Here is a 20,499-nt window from a genome sequence, read left to right as displayed (position 1 = left end):
AATAATAAAAATTTTCTCTTACAATTTTTTTTGGGGGGGGGGGGTTGGAAATCACTTAAAACATGTAGAAATGCAAAAAAAAAAATCCCTTTTTTTGGGGGGGGTAACAATTTTTTTGGGCGGGGGTTGGAAATCACTTAAAACATGTAGAAATGCAAAAAAAAAATCCCTTTTTTTGGGGGGGGTAACAATTTTTTTGGGCGGGGGTTGGAAATCACTTAAAACATGTAAAAATGCAAAAAAAAAAATTTTTTCTCAAACAATTTTTTTTGGGGGGTTGGAAAATCACTTAAAATATGTAGAAATGCAAAAAAAAAAAAAAATTTGGGGGGGGTTAACAATTTTTTTGGGGGGGTTGGAAATCACTTAAAACATGTAGAAATGCGAAAAAAATTCTCCATTTTTTTGAGGGGGGTAACAATTTTTTGGTGGGGGGGTTGGAAATCACTTAAAACATGTAGAAATGCAAAAAAAAAAAAATTCTCCAACTTTTTTTTTGGGGGGGGGGGTGGGACCAAGTGCAAAATTGAATGGCATGATACTTGGACCATACCTAACCCCCCCCCCCCTCACCAAGTTTCGTCGAAATCCGTCGAGGAGTTTTTCCGTAATACTGTTCACAAACAAACAAACAAACAAAGGGGTGAAAACAGTAACCTCCATCCATCTTCGAAGATGGCGGAGGTTAATGACAGATCTCTACCTGCATGTGACAATCCACCAGCCTGTGCGCAGCGACGCTCAAATCCTTTGAATATTTGTTTCTCCAATGTCAGGGGCTTTCACTCCAACTTTTCTTATGTGCAATCTTTAGTTCAGCTTAACTCACCTGACCTGGTGGCTCGATCTGAGTGTCTGTTGGACAGTGTCTCCTCCGTTTCTTTCAAATTATCTGGTTACATTTTTCACAAACTTGATCACTCTCATGGTCTTGGTATCTATGTTAAGGACTCTTTACCTTTAGTTCATGAAAATTATCTTCAAAGTGGCTCTCATGAGTTTGTGTTTCCGCCTTGCTCTCCTGCATTCAACAGCATATCTCTTCATTCTGAATCGCTTGCCTTCCTTTCCTTCTTGTGCCGTACTCTATGCGATCTCAGACAGCATTGACAGGCCGAAATTATTCCACCCTACTGCGTACATCATGTTATTTGGTGACTTCAACGTTCACCACAAGGAATGGCTGGTACACTCTCGTAATACTGACACTCCCTGGTATCGATACTTATAAATTTCTCAATCTTTCAAAATGTCACCCAAATTGGTTCCTCTCCCACTCGTATTCCTGACCGTGCTTCCGATGGAAGATACTTGCTTGATCTATTTTTGTTTTTTGGATCTATTTTTGTCCTTCGTCCAATTGGTAACTCAGATTTCTTACTCTTACTTGGTCTCTTGCTCCTCATTCTCAACTCCAGTGCATCCTTTTCACCACACTGTGTTTTAGTTTGGGAAAGCTAATTGGAATGGATTTTGTTCATTACCTCTGCCACCGAAGGTGAAGGATGTTATGTTTTCACCCCTCTCTGTCTGTTTGTCTGTCTGTCTTTGTGTGCAGGATATCTCAAAAAGTTGTGGACAGATCTGGATGAAATTTGGTGAGCAGGTTGGGTGTGTGATAAGGACGAACTGATTAGATTTTGGTGAAGATCCGGATCAGGCTACGAGAATTTTTTCAGTGATTCTTCACCATTGAGAGATAGGGCCAAAAACTATATATAGCACTATATATCAAAAAGCTGTGGATGAATTCGGACGAAACTTGGTGGACATGTTGTGTGTGTGACGAGGAACCAATTGGTTCGATTTTGCTGAAGATCAAAATCCGGATCTGGATACGAGAATTATTTAATTTTTAAAGCGATTCTTCACCATTGAGAGATGGGGCCAAAATCAATATGTAGCATGATATTTCAAAAATGTGTTGGCCCCAATATATTCTTGTGGAGGAATTATGTGGCAGAAGTATGTTCTCGTGGATGAGATATTGCATGGTGGAAGTATGCGCTCCACCGAGTGCCCTTCTAATTTCTTGCTGATATGCTGTGGACCTCAGCTTTTAGTCCTGGTCCTGTGATATGGCTGCCGAGGAAATATCAAGTGAAGGTTCACTGCCATCCATGGTTCACTCCAGCTTGAGCATCAGCAGTTGCTCATCGCAACCACTCTTTCAAGCAGTACCATGTGCAAGGGTCTCTGGAGTCCATATGTCTGTTCCCCAAAGCAAGTAACCTCTGTAAATGTGTTCTTGAGGATTCTATGCAGCTTCTATGGCCAATTCCATTGTGACTCAGTGACTTGGCTCTTGGGACTTTTGATGGATTGCCAGCAGTGCACTCACCAACAATAAATCTCTATACCTCCTCTCTTTCATGGACCTGAGGTTGTTACTTTACCGCTGGACAAGGATAACCTCTTTTCTAATCTCCTTGTTTCAAATTCTACCCTCAATGATCAGAAACACCATCTTCCTCATTTTCCTTCTCATACAGACTGATATTCCTGTTTCATTTACCATTCCTAAGAAGGTTGCCAGAATTATCCGTACTCAAGATGCCTCAAAAGCGACTGGTCCTGGCGGAATGCCCATGATTGTATTGAAGATGTGTATCCTGAACTGTCATCGATTCTTGCCAAGCGATACAAACTGTGCTTGTCTGCTTCAGTGTTTCCTTAATTCTGGAAAGTGGCTTCTGTTGTCCCTGTTTTCAAAGGTGCTGCTGAGCATTCTGAGCCAAGTAACGATCACCCCATCAGCCTGCTTCATATAATAAGTAAGGTATTTGAATGATTCGTCAATGAACAACTTCTCAGCCATCTGGAGGACCATTAACTTCTCATTGATTGTCAGTATGGCTTTCGCCATTCTCGCTCTACTGGTGATCTGCTATCCTTGATTATGGATTATTTCAACAGGGCATTGAAGCTCAAGGGTGAAGCTCGATTAGTTGCTTTGGATATCTCGAAAGCCTTTTTTTAAAGTGTTGCACAAGGGTCTGCTCCACAATCTTCAGTTGTTTGACATATCTGGAGTGATGTATTCAATTATTTTGGCTTTCCTTACAAATCACAAGATGAAGGTGGTACTTGAGGGTCAATCTTCTCCTACTTGCTTCATCAACTCTGGTGTTCCATAGGGCTCTGTCCTCGGTCCTACTCTGTTCCTTGTTTATATTGTTGTGGTTACCAGATTCGCAAACCACCATTCAGGTCCCTTAGGTGAGGTATCTCGGTAAGTGCATGTGTAGTTAGGCCCAAACCCGTTGTCTAGTGGGAATACATGTCATTTATACGTGCTGCGACTCTTTAGGATAGCCGTTTTTCTTTTACTATCTTTATTTTGGACCAACCGCCATGATCACAACCACAACATCAACCACCGACCACAACCACCGCTTCACCACAACCGCCACGACCTTTACCGTCACAACTCGCCACCATCGCATCACCGTCATCTCGCGCCACTCATGGGCACCGATGCTGGACTCGTGTAGGGCGCACGTTGAACAGCGTGTACAAAATCACGGATTTTCTGCTTCAAAAACGGATCGAAAACGACACACGCCCACTTTTTGCCGTCCAATCGGTGAGCGAGGGGCGACTGGCCCGCCGCCAGGGCGATCGATATATGCAAATTTGTGGATCAAAAAGCCTTCACGCCCACTTTTTGTCGGGCCAATGGGGAGCGAGGTGAAAGGTCAAAGGGAGGGGGTCAAAGGCGAAGTTACGGGGGGATAAAAGGACGGTGTTCGTCAGTCAAAGGAGTCGTAAAAGTCGGGGCGAAAGAGTCAGCAGAACGAGAACGAGGGGTCGGAGAGTCGCAAGAGAGAACGAGGGAGAGTCAGCAGAACGGGGTCGGAGAGTCAAGAAGAGGAGAGTCGGAAGCAGAGGGTCAAGACTTCGCGGGCGGTGGAGCTGCTCGTCGTGTGCGTTGGAGTCGGAACGGAGGGGACGGAGCTGTGGAAAGGCGGCGACATCGGACGAGGGAGTCAGCAGAACGAGAACGAAGAGTCGCAAGAGAGAACGGAGGGTGGAGAGTCGGAGAGTCGAGAGTCGGAGAGTCGAGAGTCGGAGAGTCGGAGAGTGGAGAGTCGGAGAGTCCAGAGGCGGAGAGTAGGAGAGTCGGAAGCAGAGGGTCAAGACTTCGCGGGCGGTGGAGCTGCTCGTCGTGTGCGTTGGAGTCGGAACGGAGGGGACGAGCTGTGGAAAGGCGGCGACACCAGACGAGGGGGTGCTCGCGTCGTGCAGGAAGCTGCACCCGAGGGAGGCCGACAGCGCGACCTGGCCGAGGTGGAGACGCACACCAGGGATAATAAAGATCCTCTATCCCCCGAGCATCAACAACCCCCTCCTGTTTCCCCCCGCGCTGAGATAGTGCGACCAAGGGGGCCCCTTTCCGACCCCCAGCCAGGCACTGTCCACGAGGCCCGCGGGTTGCGGGGCCATCGCCGCTCCGCGTCTCATCACCAGACGGGTAGGCCCGACCCGGTCTCGGCCCCAGGCCTACCTCATTCTTGAGGGTATTTCTTTTCCTTGGTTTTGGGTATGTGTTGTCGGCGCCGTCTGTGAAGTAGAATTGTATAAGTGTTGCCGTGTGCTCGGTAGTCGGTATTAGCTCTGCACTGTGTTTTCACTTTTATATTTGCTTTTTGTGTAAATGGAATTGTGTTTTCTTTTTTTTGTGTGCATTTGGTGGAATTGTATTTGTGTGCTTCCCGTGTGCCGCGAATAAATGTGCTTTATTGTTGAACTGTTCTCCCGTTTCGCTTCGTCTTTTCCTCCATTGAATCCCCATCTTGCTTCACGTAAAGGGTTGGTAGTGGGCTGAATACGCCCGATAATTAATCGAACCGTCGAGGTCGACGATAACACCGCTCGGTTATTCTGATAGTACGGAACGGGTCGCTTAAGTGGCCCGTGTCCGAAGTCGACCTGCGGCGAGGTGCGATCGCCCGGTCTACCCTCCGCGTGGGTACTTAGGTAGTTCGAATTTGGCGAGCAACCCTATCCCACGCGGGGGCTGATTGGCTCGATCGCGGTGAGACCGAAAGGTCCACCCGTGACTGGTTCCCGGCGTTAGTCCGAGAGGGTCACGACTGGATTGTCCGTCCGGTGGGCGACGTGCCGCGATTCGAGTTACGTGGCCGTCGCACGCCGGCGGGCGCGAAAACCGCAACACTGGTGTCAGGAGTGGGATACAAATTCATCGCCCTCCTCGCGGCACTGGTATCGGAGAACAGGAAAACGGGCTCTCCTGTCTCCAGCGAAATTCACGGGAATCGGTCCAGGGGTGAGAGAAGCGACCCCCGATTCCCTCCAAATTACGAGCGAGTTAAATTAACCCTTCACGAGAAGCAAGATGGCGTCTCAAGGCGAGCGGGAGCCGGGGGTATTAGAAATGTATATGTGTAGTAATGTAGAATCCATGGCACAGGATGGAATCCCCGAGCAGGAAATGTTGATTGTGCAGGAACACGGACTCGCCCAACTGAACCCAGAACCTGAGGTGGGTGCGGCAGCGGCCGCGGTGTATGACACCTCCCCCCCCCTCTCCACCAAAACCCTTCCCCGACCCCTGCCGAAACGGCTCACCCAAGCGCACCCGACATGACCCAGCTATACACCATGCTGGCAAAAATGTATGCGGAAACGACAGCGAAGATGATTGCGAACATGGACGAAGTGAAAACGACGATGGACGCGAATACACAACAAATAAACGAAAAGATGGATGCAAACGCAAATGAATTTATAAACGAAATGAAGAGCATGGGCAAGCAAATGAAAAAAGAAATGAAAGAGCTACGGAGTGAGACGCAGAACATGGGCCGATGCCTGCAGGCGGGCATGAAGGCCGTGAGCAGGGAACTTAAAATGGCGACTCCACGTGTCGGAACAAACGAGCTGGGTGGGGGTGCAACGGCTGACGGGCCCGCGGTGGAGGCGGGTGAAAAAATAATTCGTGGAACGTGTTGGGCGAGGGTCGTGACGATGACCGAAAGGGAAAAATTAAATGGGGAGACCAAAACGTGTGAGACGAGACACGAGGTGACGACAACGGAAATAATAGTTGAGACAAGGGAGGTAAAGGGTGAAGAGTTGGCAGTGACGGTAGCCGGGAAGGGAACCATAGAGGAGAGACTACACGAGGAAGACGGGGTAAGTGACGCACACACACACACAGAGGTAGTGGAGGACAATGGGGGTGAGCTGGCGGACTGGGTAGAGACCCAGTGCGAGCACCTGGATGGCCTCCTCCAGGAACGAGGGGAGGGAGAATGCCCCCTTGAGGTGAGTCACGACCAGGTGAGTTCGGTCGTGCTTTGCGAGGTTGAGGGGACGAGTGCTGTGGACAGGTGCACTGAGAGCTTGGGGGGTGTAGAGGCCCCGGAGACCCTTGTGGGGACACGAATCCCCAGTGTAGTTGTCCCTGTGTGTGTGGTGCAAGGCGTGAGTGCGTCCCCGTGTGTGGAAGAGACCGCGTGTGTGAGTGTCGCCGTGTGTATGAGTGAGGTACCGCGGGTGAGTGCCCCCGCGTGTATGAGTGAGGCACGGTGTGTGGATGAGGCACCGCGGTTGAGTGCCCCCGCGTGTATGAGTGAGGGACGTTGTGTGGAAGAGACCGCGTGTGTGAGTGTCGCCGTGTGTATGAGTGAGGTACCGCGGGTGAGTGCCCCCGCGTGTATGAGTGAGGCACGGTGTGTGGATGAGGCACAGCGGTTGAGTGCCCTCGCGTGTGTGGGTGAGGCACCGCGGGTGAGTGCCCCCGCGCGAGTGAATGGAGCACCACGTGTGAGTAGTATGGTTTGTGTGAGTAGTGAGGCACGCGTGAGTGAACAGCCGTGTGCAAGGTCGCTGTGTGCCAGGGAGACCGTGTGTGTGAGAGAGCGGTATGTAAGGGAGATGTCGGTTGGCATGCGGGAGCACGCAGCCGCGTCTCCCCGTGTGAATGTGATGGTGTGGACTGTGTGCGTCGTAACACGCAGGTATGCGTGTGTGGAATGGCGACGACGACGGCGACAGAGGAGAGAAAGCCGAGTAGCGGCTGTGGTTGTTTCGAGGACCGTGCCGGGTTCACCCAGCAGTGAGCACGCGGTTCGTGCTGTGCAACGCACGAGACCGCCACGTGCTCGCTTGCGAGAGTGAAGTCCCGGTCCGGAAACGCACGCGGTGGATTTGCCGATCCCGCGGACGGACAAAGTTAGGCAGGTAAATGGATTTGGACCGGACGGGTTCTCCACGCGATCGTGTGTGTGTTAAGCTCCAACGGGCAAAGCACATGTGTTCGCGTGGGGAACCCCTCGAGACGTGGGGCTTGTTTTTTTTTATATGCGCACGGTGACGTCATGGCTGCACGTGGGGTTGGAATCCGGCAGGAGGGGTATCTCTGCCGGATGGTCCCGTCCAAGGAGGGACGAGGAACACGTGCAGCTGCATGACGTCACGGGCAGTTGCAAGGTGCAAAGAGCGCGAGTTGCCGCGCAGGTGCTGCGCATGGGAAAAAAAAAAAAAAGAAAAAGCAAGCCTCACTTTCGGGTGTACAGGATTCCTGGGAAAGGCGTGGAAGACCCCCTTACCTGGGCACAGGATGGAAACTAGTTAGGGGGAAGGGTTAGCTTAGTTAGACCGACTTCATGGGGCAGGGGTAAGTCCTCATGGAGTCCGTGGAATGGATTAGGTAGAGGGATTTAGTGAGCTTTAGGTTGGGAAATAAAATGATTGATTTGGAGACATGGACAGACTTATGAATGTGTAGTGGGGACGTAGCTTAGCTACGTAGTGTTAAATGGAACGTGCTATAGTTTAAGGGACGACGTGGGAGCACGAGTTAGTTAGGGGAGGTAGTTAGGAGGATGGCAGAGTTCAGCGGTGTGTGTGTTGAAGAGTTGTGGGTTGTGAGGTGAGTACGTGTACATGTTGAGTGAGTGAGGCCAGCGAGTCTGTGTGTATGGAGTGAATGGGGAATGCATGGTGCGATGAGTGATTGGGGGGAGGAGTGACTCCCGCCCAAGGGACCCCGGGGTCAGAGTAAAGTGAGTTAGCTGGGTTAGTCAAATTGAAAAATGGAGGTCGTTTTGTTGTTGGTGGGAAAGTAGGCTCGAGACCCATTTGGAGGGGTGCAGGAGCCCTGTTGACGGGCTTGGGAGCGTGGCTGCGAAAGGTGAGTATCGCTGAGTGGGTACCCCGGGCACCAGGCTAGTCGGCCGCGGTAGGCCATGGGCCCATGGGGGGCCGGGATAGAGTAGTGGGCACGGGTGCGCCTGCTCGGTGCAGGGGCCCGGGGCGCCATTAGCCGCGTGGGCAGTGTTGTGGGCACGGGTGACCCTCGGAAAGGGGCCCGGGAGGCCGGCCTGCCACGTGTGCGTTTCAGGGGAGGTGCCATGGGGGGCACTCCCCGGTGTTAGGGAGCTGGTAGGCTCGGAGGCAGTGTAGTGCCCGGGGGTGCCATAGCGGGAGAATCGGCAGAGGGTCGTGCCTGCCAAAGGGAGCCACGTGTCCCAGCCAGGAGACCGTGTGAGGGCACGGAGAGAAAATTGGGGGCGAGGCCCGAAATTGTAAGGACACCAACACAGGCGACGGGAATCTGGGTTGTTAGAACCAATAGTTTAAGCGAGAGGCGCTTGTTGAAAGCCCCGGGGTAGTTTAACAGTTAAATGGTTAGGGTAGATTAGGAGATGTACCCCTCCGCACCATCCATCCCCTCGCTGTCGTTGTGGGCCGCTGGACCCACTTGGTGTTAAGATCGCCGAACTCTGGGGAGGCCATTCTGAGGCTTCGTTGGGCCTCGACACAGGACGTTAGCTCTCCCTTATTCCCCTCCGGGAAGGGAACGTAGGGGTTGGGAGTAGGCTAGGTGACAGAATAGGTTAGCCGAACAAGGACGATAAAGGGGGTTAGGGGACGATTTATAGTGGGGAAGTAAAAATAAAAACAATAAAAAAATAAGTTGGGGCTAAATTGGGGTTTGACAAATTAAGGGAGTGGGCATGGACAGTGACAGGCAAAGGCGATAGGTGGGAGGGAGACAGGTAGGTAGGTCCGAGCCCGCCTTCCAAGTGGCCAGCACCACCGCACTCCCTCCACCAACCTCCACTGAACGGCAAAGGCTGGCCAACTTCATCGGCTGGCCGTGTTTTGCTGCAAGGCAGAGGCCGGCAAACTTCATCGGCAGTTGTTGTTGTGCTGCAAGGCCTGTACCGGCCAGTTCATCTGCTGGCTGTTTTTCTTCAAGGCCTGTGCCGGCCAGTTCATCTGCCGGCTGTGTTTGCCTGCAGCGGTCTTCTTCTGCGGGCTGTGATTGCCTGCTCACCTTTGCCATGCCATGCCCACTGCCCACGTTCACCAGCCCCTTTCAATTTTTGCTTTGCCCCCCCCCCCCTGTTCATTTCCATGTGCGCCAGGATCAAGGCAACAGTTTGCAAGCTGCAAGAACTGCCCTGTTGGCAGCTACAACACGGGCCTGCAGTGGCGGCCCGTGCACCGTGTTTGCGTTCATGCATCCATTCGTTGTGCTCATTGCGTGTGCCACTTGAGCTGGCACGGAGACTGCGTTGTGCAGCCCAGGCACCGTTGTGGTTCACTGAGTTCAGTTCAAAAGGGAAGGCCTTGGACTGCGTGTGAGCAGCCAGCCACGTTCCCTGTCACCTGCATTGTTTTGAGCCAGAGACTGCATGCGGGCAGCCTGGCTCCCTGCTAACTGCTTTCTTTTGCAGAGTTCAATGATCCTGGGCCATGGTTTAGTGTAAGATTTGTAAGTTAAGGTAAGATGTACTGTACATATGAGTGCGCCCCCGGCATGTATGTCTTAGCGCCGGCAATTTTATTTAAGTCGTCCGTGTGAGTGAGTTTGTTTAGATAGTTACGCAGCCCTCAGGTTATTTATTTTGGGGACACGAATACCATGAATGTCGCACTCAGGGATCCGTAGGTAAAATGTACTAGGGGAAAACTACACATGATGGCACACGAAAATTTGACGACTCGGGATGAGTCTGTAAAAAGGGAAGGGGGTAGTGTTGTGGTTACCAGATTCGCAAACCACCATTCAGGTCCCTTAGGTGAGGTATCTCGGTAAGTGCATGTGTAGTTAGGCCCAAACCCGTTGTCTAGTGGGAATACATGTCATTTATACGTGCTGCGACTCTTTAGGATAGCCGTTTTTCTTTTACTATCTTTATTTTGGACCAACCGCCATGATCACAACCACAACATCAACCACCGACCACAACCACCGCTTCACCACAACCGCCACGACCTTTACCGTCACAACTCGCCACCATCGCATCACCGTCATCTCGCGCCACTCATGGGCACCGATGCTGGACTCGTGTAGGGCGCACGTTGAACAGCGTGTACAAAATCACGGATTTTCTGCTTCAAAAACGGATCGAAAACGACACACGCCCACTTTTTGCCGTCCAATCGGTGAGCGAGGGGCGAATTGGCCCCGCCCCCAGGGCGATCGATATATGCAAATTTGTGGATCAAAAAGCCTTCACGCCCACTTTTTGTCGGGCCAATGGGGAGCGAGGTGAAAGGTCAAAGGGAGGGGGTCAAAGGCGAAGTTACGGGGGGATAAAAGGACGGTGTTCGTCAGTCAAAGGAGTCGTAAAAGTCGGGGCGAAAGAGTCAGCAGAACGAGAACGAGGGGTCGGAGAGTCGCAAGAGAGAACGAGGGAGAGTCAGCAGAACGGGGTCGGAGAGTCAAGAAGAGGAGAGTCGGAAGCAGAGGGTCAAGACTTCGCGGGCGGTGGAGCTGCTCGTCGTGTGCGTTGGAGTCGGAACGGAGGGGACGGAGCTGTGGAAAGGCGGCGACATCGGACGAGGGAGTCAGCAGAACGAGAACGAAGAGTCGCAAGAGAGAACGGAGGGTGGAGAGTCGGAGAGTCGAGAGTCGGAGAGTCGGAGTGGAGAGTCGGAGAGTCCAGAGGCGGAGAGTAGGAGAGTCGGAAGCAGAGGGTCAAGACTTCGCGGGCGGTGGAGCTGCTCGTCGTGTGCGTTGGAGTCGGAACGGAGGGGACGAGCTGTGGAAAGGCGGCGACACCAGACGAGGGGGTGCTCGCGTCGTGCAGGAAGCTGCACCCGAGGGAGGCCGACAGCGCGACCTGGCCGAGGTGGAGACGCACACCAGGGATAATAAAGATCCTCTATCCCCCGAGCATCAACAACCCCCTCCTGTTTCCCCCCGCGCTGAGATAGTGCGACCAAGGGGGCCCCTTTCCGACCCCCAGCCAGGCACTGTCCACGAGGCCCGCGGGTTGCGGGGCCATCGCCGCTCCGCGTCTCATCACCAGACGGGTAGGCCCGACCCGGTCTCGGCCCCAGGCCTACCTCATTCTTGAGGGTATTTCTTTTCCTTGGTTTTGGGTATGTGTTGTCGGCGCCGTCTGTGAAGTAGAATTGTACAAGTGTTGCCGTGTGCTCGGTAGTCGGTATTAGCTCTGCACTGTGTTTTCACTTTTATATTTGCTTTTTGTGTAAATGGAATTGTGTTTTCTTTTTTTTGTGTGCATTTGGTGGAATTGTATTTGTGTGCTTCCCGTGTGCCGCGAATAAATGTGCTTTATTGTTGAACTGTTCTCCCGTTTCGCTTCGTCTTTTCCTCCATTGAATCCCCATCTTGCTTCACGTAAAGGGTTGGTAGTGGGCTGAATACGCCCGATAATTAATCGAACCGTCGAGGTCGACGATAACACCGCTCGGTTATTCTGATAGTACGGAACGGGTCGCTTAAGTGGCCCGTGTCCGAAGTCGACCTGCGGCGAGGTGCGATCGCCCGGTCTACCCTCCGCGTGGGTACTTAGGTAGTTCGAATTTGGCGAGCAACCCTATCCCACGCGGGGGCTGATTGGCTCGATCGCGGTGAGACCGAAAGGTCCACCCGTGACTGGTTCCCGGCGTTAGTCCGAGAGGGTCACGACTGGATTGTCCGTCCGGTGGGCGACGTGCCGCGATTCGAGTTACGTGGCCGTCGCACGCCGGCGGGCGCGAAAACCGCAACAATATCATTGATCTTCCTGATAATATTCTGTCCCAGATATGCTGATGACTCCTCACTTTACTGTACATCCACTGATTCACTCAACACGACTCGTAATGAGGTTTGAGACCCTGTAGGGAATAGTATAGAATTGCCTTGGTGAGGACATTTCCACAAATGGAACAAAGAGTGGAACAAAGGAGTGGAGGTGGCCAGTAAGCATGGATTTTGGGAGTTCTATCCAGGAGAGGGTTACTGGGAAAAGGTGTGCATCCTGGAGGAGCTGGGAAGAGACAGAGGACTGACCTGAAGGAGCATGTTTTAGGAATACTAGCCTAGACAAAGGCTTTGTCAGTTGGCAGTAGTCGAGTTCTGATTTATCCAGGAACGATGTGGGATGCCCCGACTGTCGCTGGCTTCAGAGGCTGTCTTTGTTACATGGTCAGCCCAGGAGAAGTTGTGTCTGATAGGAGAAGTGCAAAAGACTGAACCACTTCCGGTAACTTACCATGGAAATACCATGATCGGTGGGTTCATTTGATGATCCTTCTTTAGTGACAGTGTGAGACCTCCTAATTTGGCATAATTAAAAGACGTTCAATTCCAGATCAGCATAGAATGACACGGCTGTTGTCTGCCTGTCAGTAGGATAGGGCTACTATATACACGTACACCAAAAACGAAGAGAGGGTTTCTCATGGCATCAGAGAGGTCATTTATGTTGTTTATGTCGAAGAACAACATTAGGAATTGGTTCCACGACACCTGCCTTTGGGCATTCCAGCCTCCACTGTGAGAGGAGAGCAGAGGGTTACATTGATAGGAACACGTTGACTACTCGAGGTGAAGAAGTCAAATAGCCAGGTATGGAGGTGGCATTATATGCCATAGGCAGAGAGCTTGGCAGATATATCGGCATACCAGACTGTGTCGAATGCCCGAGGTATGTCCAGAAAAAGAAAGATGCTTGACCTTTGAAGGGGAATTTAAGGTTTTGTTTTTGTTTTTCTTCTCCCACCTCCCAGCCCTTGCCCCTTTTCCCATAAGAGAAAGCTTATCATGTTTATATGTTAGAGGTAACAGGTGTTTAGAAAACGCGTTGTTGTCCTCAGTTAACGGCAGGTGGTATTGAGGTACAATCCTGTTATGTGATGTACATGCCCCAACACCATGAGGGGCTTTTGGTAATAACGAACCTTAACTTGTACTCAAGAATCACTATCTCAGAAAGTTTTAAAGCTATTCCAAAAATTGTTTTTTTTGTTTTCAGCTCTATCTTTCGGTCATGGATGAATGGGTCATGTAGTAAATTCACAACTGCATTTGCTATTTGACACATTTAATTGCAAGGAATACATCAAAGTACAGTATTGGGTTTTCACTATCCAAAGCCTCGTCCAGACTGTCATCCATAACTGACAAACTGAGAGCGTCAGCTATAATTGACTGACAGGTACGGATGATGATATGGACATAACTGTCAGTCTATTTGACTGAAGGTTGAAAAGATAGTTTAATTTTTTTGATCCTTCATGGGTCAAGTCCATCATTTACAAGTGGAGAGCCAATGTGAGCGGAGCAGATAATAATCTACCAAAAACCAAAGTAGTAGTGCTTCTTGCCATACAGCCAGTGGAATTTAATCTCTTGCATGTAGAAGCTGAATATTTTTGGAGGCAGGGGTGAGAGGGTCGGGGGGTATAAGAAGCAGTGTTCCACTCTGTTCGGCTATTGGACAATAAAATATGTGCAAAAGCAAAATAAGTGTAATGAAAATGCAAGTCTGGCAGGTGTACCCTGAGTTCAAACACTTGGAAGATTGCCCAAATAATGTTGTTAAAATGTTGCATTGCATTCAAGGAAACTTTTTTTTTTTCTTGATTCAGAACTATTAATCAATTTTAAATGCAACATTTGATGAAATCACACTTTATCAGTTAATTTGTAACTGATCGATTTTGCAGTTAGGCTTGTGGTCTTTCTATGTTTGTTTGTTGTTTTTTTAAGTACGTGCAAGTGATGTTATGGTTTGAGCTTCTTTTTCTGAATCTGGTTGGTTGCTAGTTCAATTTCCCTCCTGGTCGAGTCACACCAAAAACTTTAAAAAGTGCCAGAGACTTCTCCCTGAAAATGCCTCGCTAACCATGGAGAGAAAGGTGCCACGTGTGTGTGCGTGTGTGTCAGCCAGCTCTTCCCTGAGCTTTATGAGCTTGAAACTATATGTAATAATGATAACCCTTCCTTCAAATCTGGTTTCACCATTGTCATCCACACTCGCATCTGATCTGTCTCACCTAGGTTTGAATCCCGACTCAGCTATTAACTGTCATCCCACTGTTTCATGGGCAAGGTGATTCATCAATGTGTGTTCCGTCCCTCGAATGGATGTTAAACTGGGCGTCCCATCTGCCGGCATTAGTTGATGGACATTAAAGACCCCACGATGTCCTTCACTAAGAGTTTGCGAGCTATCACCGACACCCTGAACAAATTTCAAATTCCTGACCGAACTACTACTGAGAAAGCAACAGCAAACCACCGAACATAACCCTTGCCAGGAAACTGCTTTGGCAGTACTGGAGCTGCCTTTGGGCAGAACAGAAGAATATGAAATACTTTGACATCCCAACTTTGTCTTGCTTTTCTGTTTGCAAACATTTATTTGACGAGATAGCTTGCACTAAACTCGTTGTCCGTCTCCCCTCGTCTTGCCACCATTCCACATTCAGAGCAAGTAAGTGTCAGAAATAAAGAAAGAAAGAAAAACTGCCAGCATGTAGATTTCTAGAACCAAGTTGTGCTGCACAGGTAAATCCACAATGAAGTGGTCGGAAAATAAAGGCCAAATCGTTCAATAGTTATGGTAAAAAGGGTGATAACTCTTAAAAATAGATTAGAGATGAAGGATTTACCCATTTTAAAAGCTTGGATTTCTCCAAAAATTAAGGTTAGCAAAGTATCAAATAATACAACATACTTTTTATGAAAGCTGATGAGCAGGGGTAACTTGCGCAACCGAGCCGCTGCTCTGATATGTTTTATGCAGGGCAAGGACATTGGGAGACACCATTGTGCTTTGACCATGAATTACATGGACTTTCACAGGCAATGGACAAATCAATACAGTCTATGGGAATTGAACTTTGGATCCCTGAATCACGAGCCCAGTACTAACATGGATTGAAGTACACAATGGGGATTCCTGCTGGTCGTATTGTTTGATACGTGCATTGTGCCCCACAGCTGGTGATGTAGCAAGTCTAACGATGCTGTTTTTGCAGATAAAACTTGGACACAGGACAGAAGCCAAGGATGGTAAGTGGTAAACAGGCAGTTAAGCAAAGTGTCATGTATCTTTTTTTTGGTTTGTTACCTCTGCCATCAAAAGTGGCCGGAAGTTATGTTTTCACCCCTGTCTTTGTTTGTTCGTCTGTCTATGAATAGGATATCTCAAAAAGTTGTGGACTGATTTGGATGAAATTTGGTGGACAAGTTGGGTGTCTGACAACAACAAAGTGATTAGATTTTTGTGAAGATTTGGATCTGAGGATTTTAGTGATTCTTCACCATTGAGAGATAGGGCCAAAATCAATATATAGCATGATACTGTATCTCAAAAAGTTATGGACTGATTTGGATGAAACTTGGAAGACAGGCTGGGTGTACTACACAGAAAATTTATTCGATTTTCATGAAGATCTAGATGTGAGAATTTTTTGTTTGTTTGTTTTGTTTAAGTGATTCTTCACCATTGAGTGATGGAGCTAAAATGATATACAGTATATAACACGATGTCTCAAAAAGTTATGAATGGATTTGGACGAAACTTGCTCGACAGATCGGTGGGTGTGAATTTTTTTTGCCGACCACAGAAGGCTGACAGGCAGAGTCAACCCCACCTGGTATTAGTTCAACAGCCGAGTGGGAGGACAAATTTATTCGATGTTGGTGAAGATCTGGATCCCGATACGAGAATTTTAAAAAAAAAAATTAAAATAATTCTTCACCATTGAGAGATGGGGCCAAAAACGATATACTGCAGCACAATAGCTCAAAAGGTTATGGATGGGTTCTGACAAAACTTGGTGGATAAGTTTGGTTGGTGACAAGAAAAAGCCAATTTGATTTTGGTTCAGGTCCAATCACAGATCCGGCCTCTTCGTGCGAAGCAAAATGTAAACTGTTCAGCCTGACGGAAGTATGCGCTTGACCGAGTGCCATTCTGTTGTTGTGTTGATACTTCCTCTGTCTGATAAGATGATGCAGAGGTAGTGCACTTTTTTTTTTTTTGTATACCTTGGTCGAGGCTCGTATGAGAGCTAACACACAACTCACAGCAAGGAGGCATGAGACAAGAGGGGCGGGAGTGGAAGGGACAAAACAGTGGGGAACAGACACATTAGGTGAACTGTGGAAGGGAGAGGGATGGGGATGGGACGGGGAACATGGCGAAGAGAAGATGGACATTTCAGGGACTTTCACGAAGGAAAGCAGGAGAAATGAAGGAAGTGGGCTTGGGTGGATTATCGGGGGTAGAAAAGATCGAGGATTTGGATGGGGGAAGATAAGAGGTGGTGGTGAACAGCTGTTTTGAAAGCCTGGAGGGAAGAATGGGAAAGAATAGAGTGAGGAAGTTTATTCCAAAGGCGGGAAAAAAGAGGAATGAAAGAGTGAAGATGAGCAGTGATTCGTGATTTTGGTAGTTTTACCAGAAGGGGGTTGTTGGCGGACCTTGAGCGCCCTGTGGAAATGTGGTGGGGACAAATCGCAGAGAGAGCAGGGGGGCAAGGCTGGAGAGGAGTCGGTAGAAGACAGAAAGACCACCGACCAACCTGCGGTGATTGAGTGAGAGGCCCAAAGACTCAGCTTCATTGCGGGAGATGCCGATGATCTTAAATGTCCTGGTTTCGACAGCGTGAAGCCGAGAAAGGTGGGAGGCAGGAGCACCAGCCCAGAGGGGAGAGCAGTACTCCATCAGGCTACGGACAAAAGCTTTGTAAATGGTCAGGAGCTCAAGAGGGCCGAGGAAGGACTTAGCACGACGGAGGATTCCCAGTCGGCGACTGGCTTTTGAGGCGAGGTTGGAAATGTGACTTTCCCAGGAAAGGTCATGGCAGATAGTGAGACCTAGAAGCTTGAAAGAAAAGACTTCTTCCAGAGGATTGTTGAGAAAGTGGATGGGGGGTTTTGTAAACGGTCCTTTCGAAGAGACATAGTGAGAGTGTGAGATTTGTCTGGATTGAAAGACATGTTCCACGTGTTGGACCAGTTTGTGATTTTATCCAGATCTGCAGTGAGCGAAGAAGCTGCTGCTTGCCGGTCTGAGGGATGACAGATGGTACGGCAGAGGGTAGAGTCGTCGGCAAAGAGAAATAGAGGATTTTCCAGAGAGTCCGAGAGATCATTGATGAAAACCAGAAAAAGAACAGGGCCCAGAACGCTACCTTGAGGAACTCCAGCCTGCACAGGAAGAGGGGATGAAAGAACTCCATTTAGGGCCACACGTTGACTGCGACAGGAGAGGAAGTCTGCGAGCCATGAGTGGAGATGGCCTTGAATACCATGCGAAGAGAGTTTGGTGAGTAGGGCAGGGTGCCAGACTGTGTCAAAAGCACGTGATATGTCCAGGGATACGGCTGAGCTGTATCCCTGGACTGTATCCCTTTTCTTTGAGCTGTGTAGTCTAGGTTTGATTCCCGACCCGACAGTAAGCTTGCATTGGTTCTTTACAATCAGGGTCCATCCATCCATTGGAACCATACTCTGTGCAGAGCGTTGGTGCTGCCTAAGCAGTCTCCTTGGCTATTGGGCACAATCCTGGATGGGTCGCCACTCCGACACAGGATTCCAGCACGCTCGCACTCATTTTGCCGACCTCGGAAGGATGACAGGCAGAGTCAACCCCACCTGGTATTTATTCAACAGCCGAGTGGGATTTGAACTCAGGATCCGAGGACCCCAAGCCCACCACCCTAACCATTAAGCCAACACCAGGTATACAGGCAGGGTGCTGCACAGCAAAGTGCTTCGTCCCTTGGATGGACGATAAACCCGGTGTCCCATCTGCTTGCATTAGTTGGCGAATGTTTATTAACTCCCACAAGCTATTATTACCAGCTATAAGCTGTCATCTTGGTGTTTCACAGGCATGGTGATTCATCAATGTGTGTTAGGATAGATATCAAACTGGAAGTCTCTCGGATGGACATTAAACTGGATGTCACATCTGCTGGAATCCCCCTGCCCGCCCTCTCCCCCTCCTCACGCTCACCCCACAGCTTCCCCAGTGTATCATGTATGAATCGGATTCGGAGTGAGCCGGCTGGAGGAGTGCAAAGGTCACTGCATGTGCAAGCTTGCATGCAAGCAGGCCTTTGCCAGGTGGATAGCGTGCGTTTTAAATGCTCCTGCCTGGTTTTATATAGATCCCGGCAGTTAAAAATAAAATGTTGCTGTTTGGGCGCATTTTATCACCATTCCTTGCCCCACCCCTCACACCACATTCCCTTCCACTCCCCTCATGCTGCCTTCCATTCCCCTCCCCTCATACTGCCTCCTGTGTTGAAATTCCTTGTAAAAATTTTACTGTCTTGATTATATATATATATATATATATATATATATATATATTAACCAGGAGCATTTTGATTACCATTCAACTTTTAACGCACAAGTGGTAGTGTCCTTTGCATTTTTTGTTTTATAACAAGACTATCATGGATTCCTATTGTGTGTGTTTTCTGTTTACCCAGGTGTTAACAGGACTGCATTGAGGGAAATAAAGCTGTTGCAAGAGCTGTGCCATCCAAACATCATCGGTGTAAGTCATGTAAATATATTGTTGTGGGAATGTCTTCCAGGGGGTAACTTTTCATTGTGTAGGGAGTTATTTCCCTTATTGCATGTACTACCATAAGCATGAGGTAAAACGCCTATATGTCAGGATACATATCGTGTGCATAGAATGCTGTCATCCCTCCCCACTTGTGTTGCACTAGATCTACTACTGTGAAATGCATGCTGCTCTGTACTTAGTTCATCGTTTTTGTCCATGTGTTTTATCAGGGCTTTTTTGATGACTTCTCCATGAAATTACACACCAGGGATGTCAGACTTCTTACCCTTCTTGAAAATTGCCACTACAGTAGCTTGTATCCATGACTTTGGTACACCTCTCTCCTTCAAGAGTTTGGTGAAGATCATCCGAAGAGGTTCACAAGTTTCTTCATTGGTTTCTTGCAGAACACTTAAGTGTATCCCATCTGGTCCTGGAGACTTGTTGATGTCCATGTGTGCAAGAAGGCAGTCTATGTCTTGTGGAGTAAATGCTTCATCAGATATGGTGGCTTCTGATCTCAATTCCTGGCTGGGTATTGTTGATACATCCTCTTGTGAATAAACACTCAAAGTATGGATTGAGAGTTTCTGCCTTCTCTACGTCGGTCCTTGCCCAATCTCCATCAGATGTTTGCAAGTCAGGGACTCATGTCTTCGCCTAGGATTGGCTCTTCACATATTTCAAAAAGCTCTTCTCATTGATCTTGACCTCCTCTCCTAACTTATTCTCAAATTCTGCTTTCGTCTGTCTAATTGTTTACATCGTTTTGTTTCTAGCTTTCGTGTAGTCCTCCCATCCATCTTTGCTTTCCTTGTTTCTGCAATCTAGATATCTGGCCCAGCACCTTCGTTTCTCTTTCACTGACTCGAGAGCTCTTTTGTTCATCCACTGTGGCCATTTCCTAGTCATCATCTTTCTCAAGGTGTTGCAGTCTTCAATGCCTCTATTCCAGTGGTATCTAGTAGTTCATGCACCCAGTCAAACTCTCTCAACTTTCATCTCATCTTGTCGCAATCTGCATGGTCAGACTTCCTGGTTAGTACCTCCTCATTCTGTGATTCGACTGTCATCTGAAGAAATAATGTCACCTGGTCACTCTTGTCCAAGGGCGGACCATTTTCAATCTTGATTATGAATTACCTCTTCCTTACTTATCAACACCAAGTCCAGGAGGCTGGGAGTTTACCGATCTCTATAATCTTGTTGGTTCATGTAAATAATGACTTGTAAAAGAATCAGTTCCACTGATGTTATTCAATTGCCAGTCTATCCCTCTGTCGTTGAAGTCTCGTATTACAAATAAGTAAGCCTCGTGTTGGCTTAGTGGTTAGGGTGGTGAGCTTTGGATCCGAGGGTCCTGAATTTGAGCTCCGTTGGCCACGGAATGACCACCAGGCGGGGTGGACTCAGCCCGTCATCCTTCTGAGGTCGGTGAAATGAGTACCAGTGTACGAGTATAGGATTTATTGCAGCAGGTTGATCAGCATCTCAAGGAGATGGGGATGAGCCAGGCATCTGCCTGGGGGGTAGCCAGACGGAGGCCCCTGAAGTACCGGCGGAAAGTGGACGCAGCGATGCGCTGCTCTGGTGCATGCCCCCATACCTGACCTGGCATCATAGCTGTGGTTGTTGTTGTTGTTGTTGTTTGTGTACTCAATCTATGTACGGTATATATATATAT

At 48.9% G+C, this 20,499-nt stretch overlaps 1 protein-coding gene across 3 annotated transcripts in view; it reads left to right on the top strand.

Moving 5' to 3' along the window:
* CDK7 (cyclin dependent kinase 7) overlaps positions 1–20,499 on the top strand; it is an 86,753-nt gene that overhangs the window by 35,416 nt on the left and 30,838 nt on the right. For all 3 annotated transcript variants that reach the window (XM_085875222.1, XM_085875221.1, XM_085875223.1), the window contains 2 exons: positions 15,262–15,295; positions 18,733–18,800. In XM_085875222.1, coding sequence (XP_085731348.1) covers positions 15,262–15,295; positions 18,733–18,800 — 102 coding nt within the window. The remainder of the gene's footprint in view (positions 1–15,261; positions 15,296–18,732; positions 18,801–20,499) is intronic.

This window comes from Eptatretus burgeri, chromosome 3 (genome assembly GCF_056783735.1).
Source record: "Eptatretus burgeri isolate ZD-2024b chromosome 3, Ebu_testis_v1, whole genome shotgun sequence".
Classification (NCBI taxonomy): Eukaryota; Metazoa; Chordata; class Myxini; order Myxiniformes; family Myxinidae; genus Eptatretus; species Eptatretus burgeri.
The sequence above is the reverse complement of the archived record's forward strand: the minus strand, read 5'-3'. Positions and strand labels throughout refer to the sequence as shown.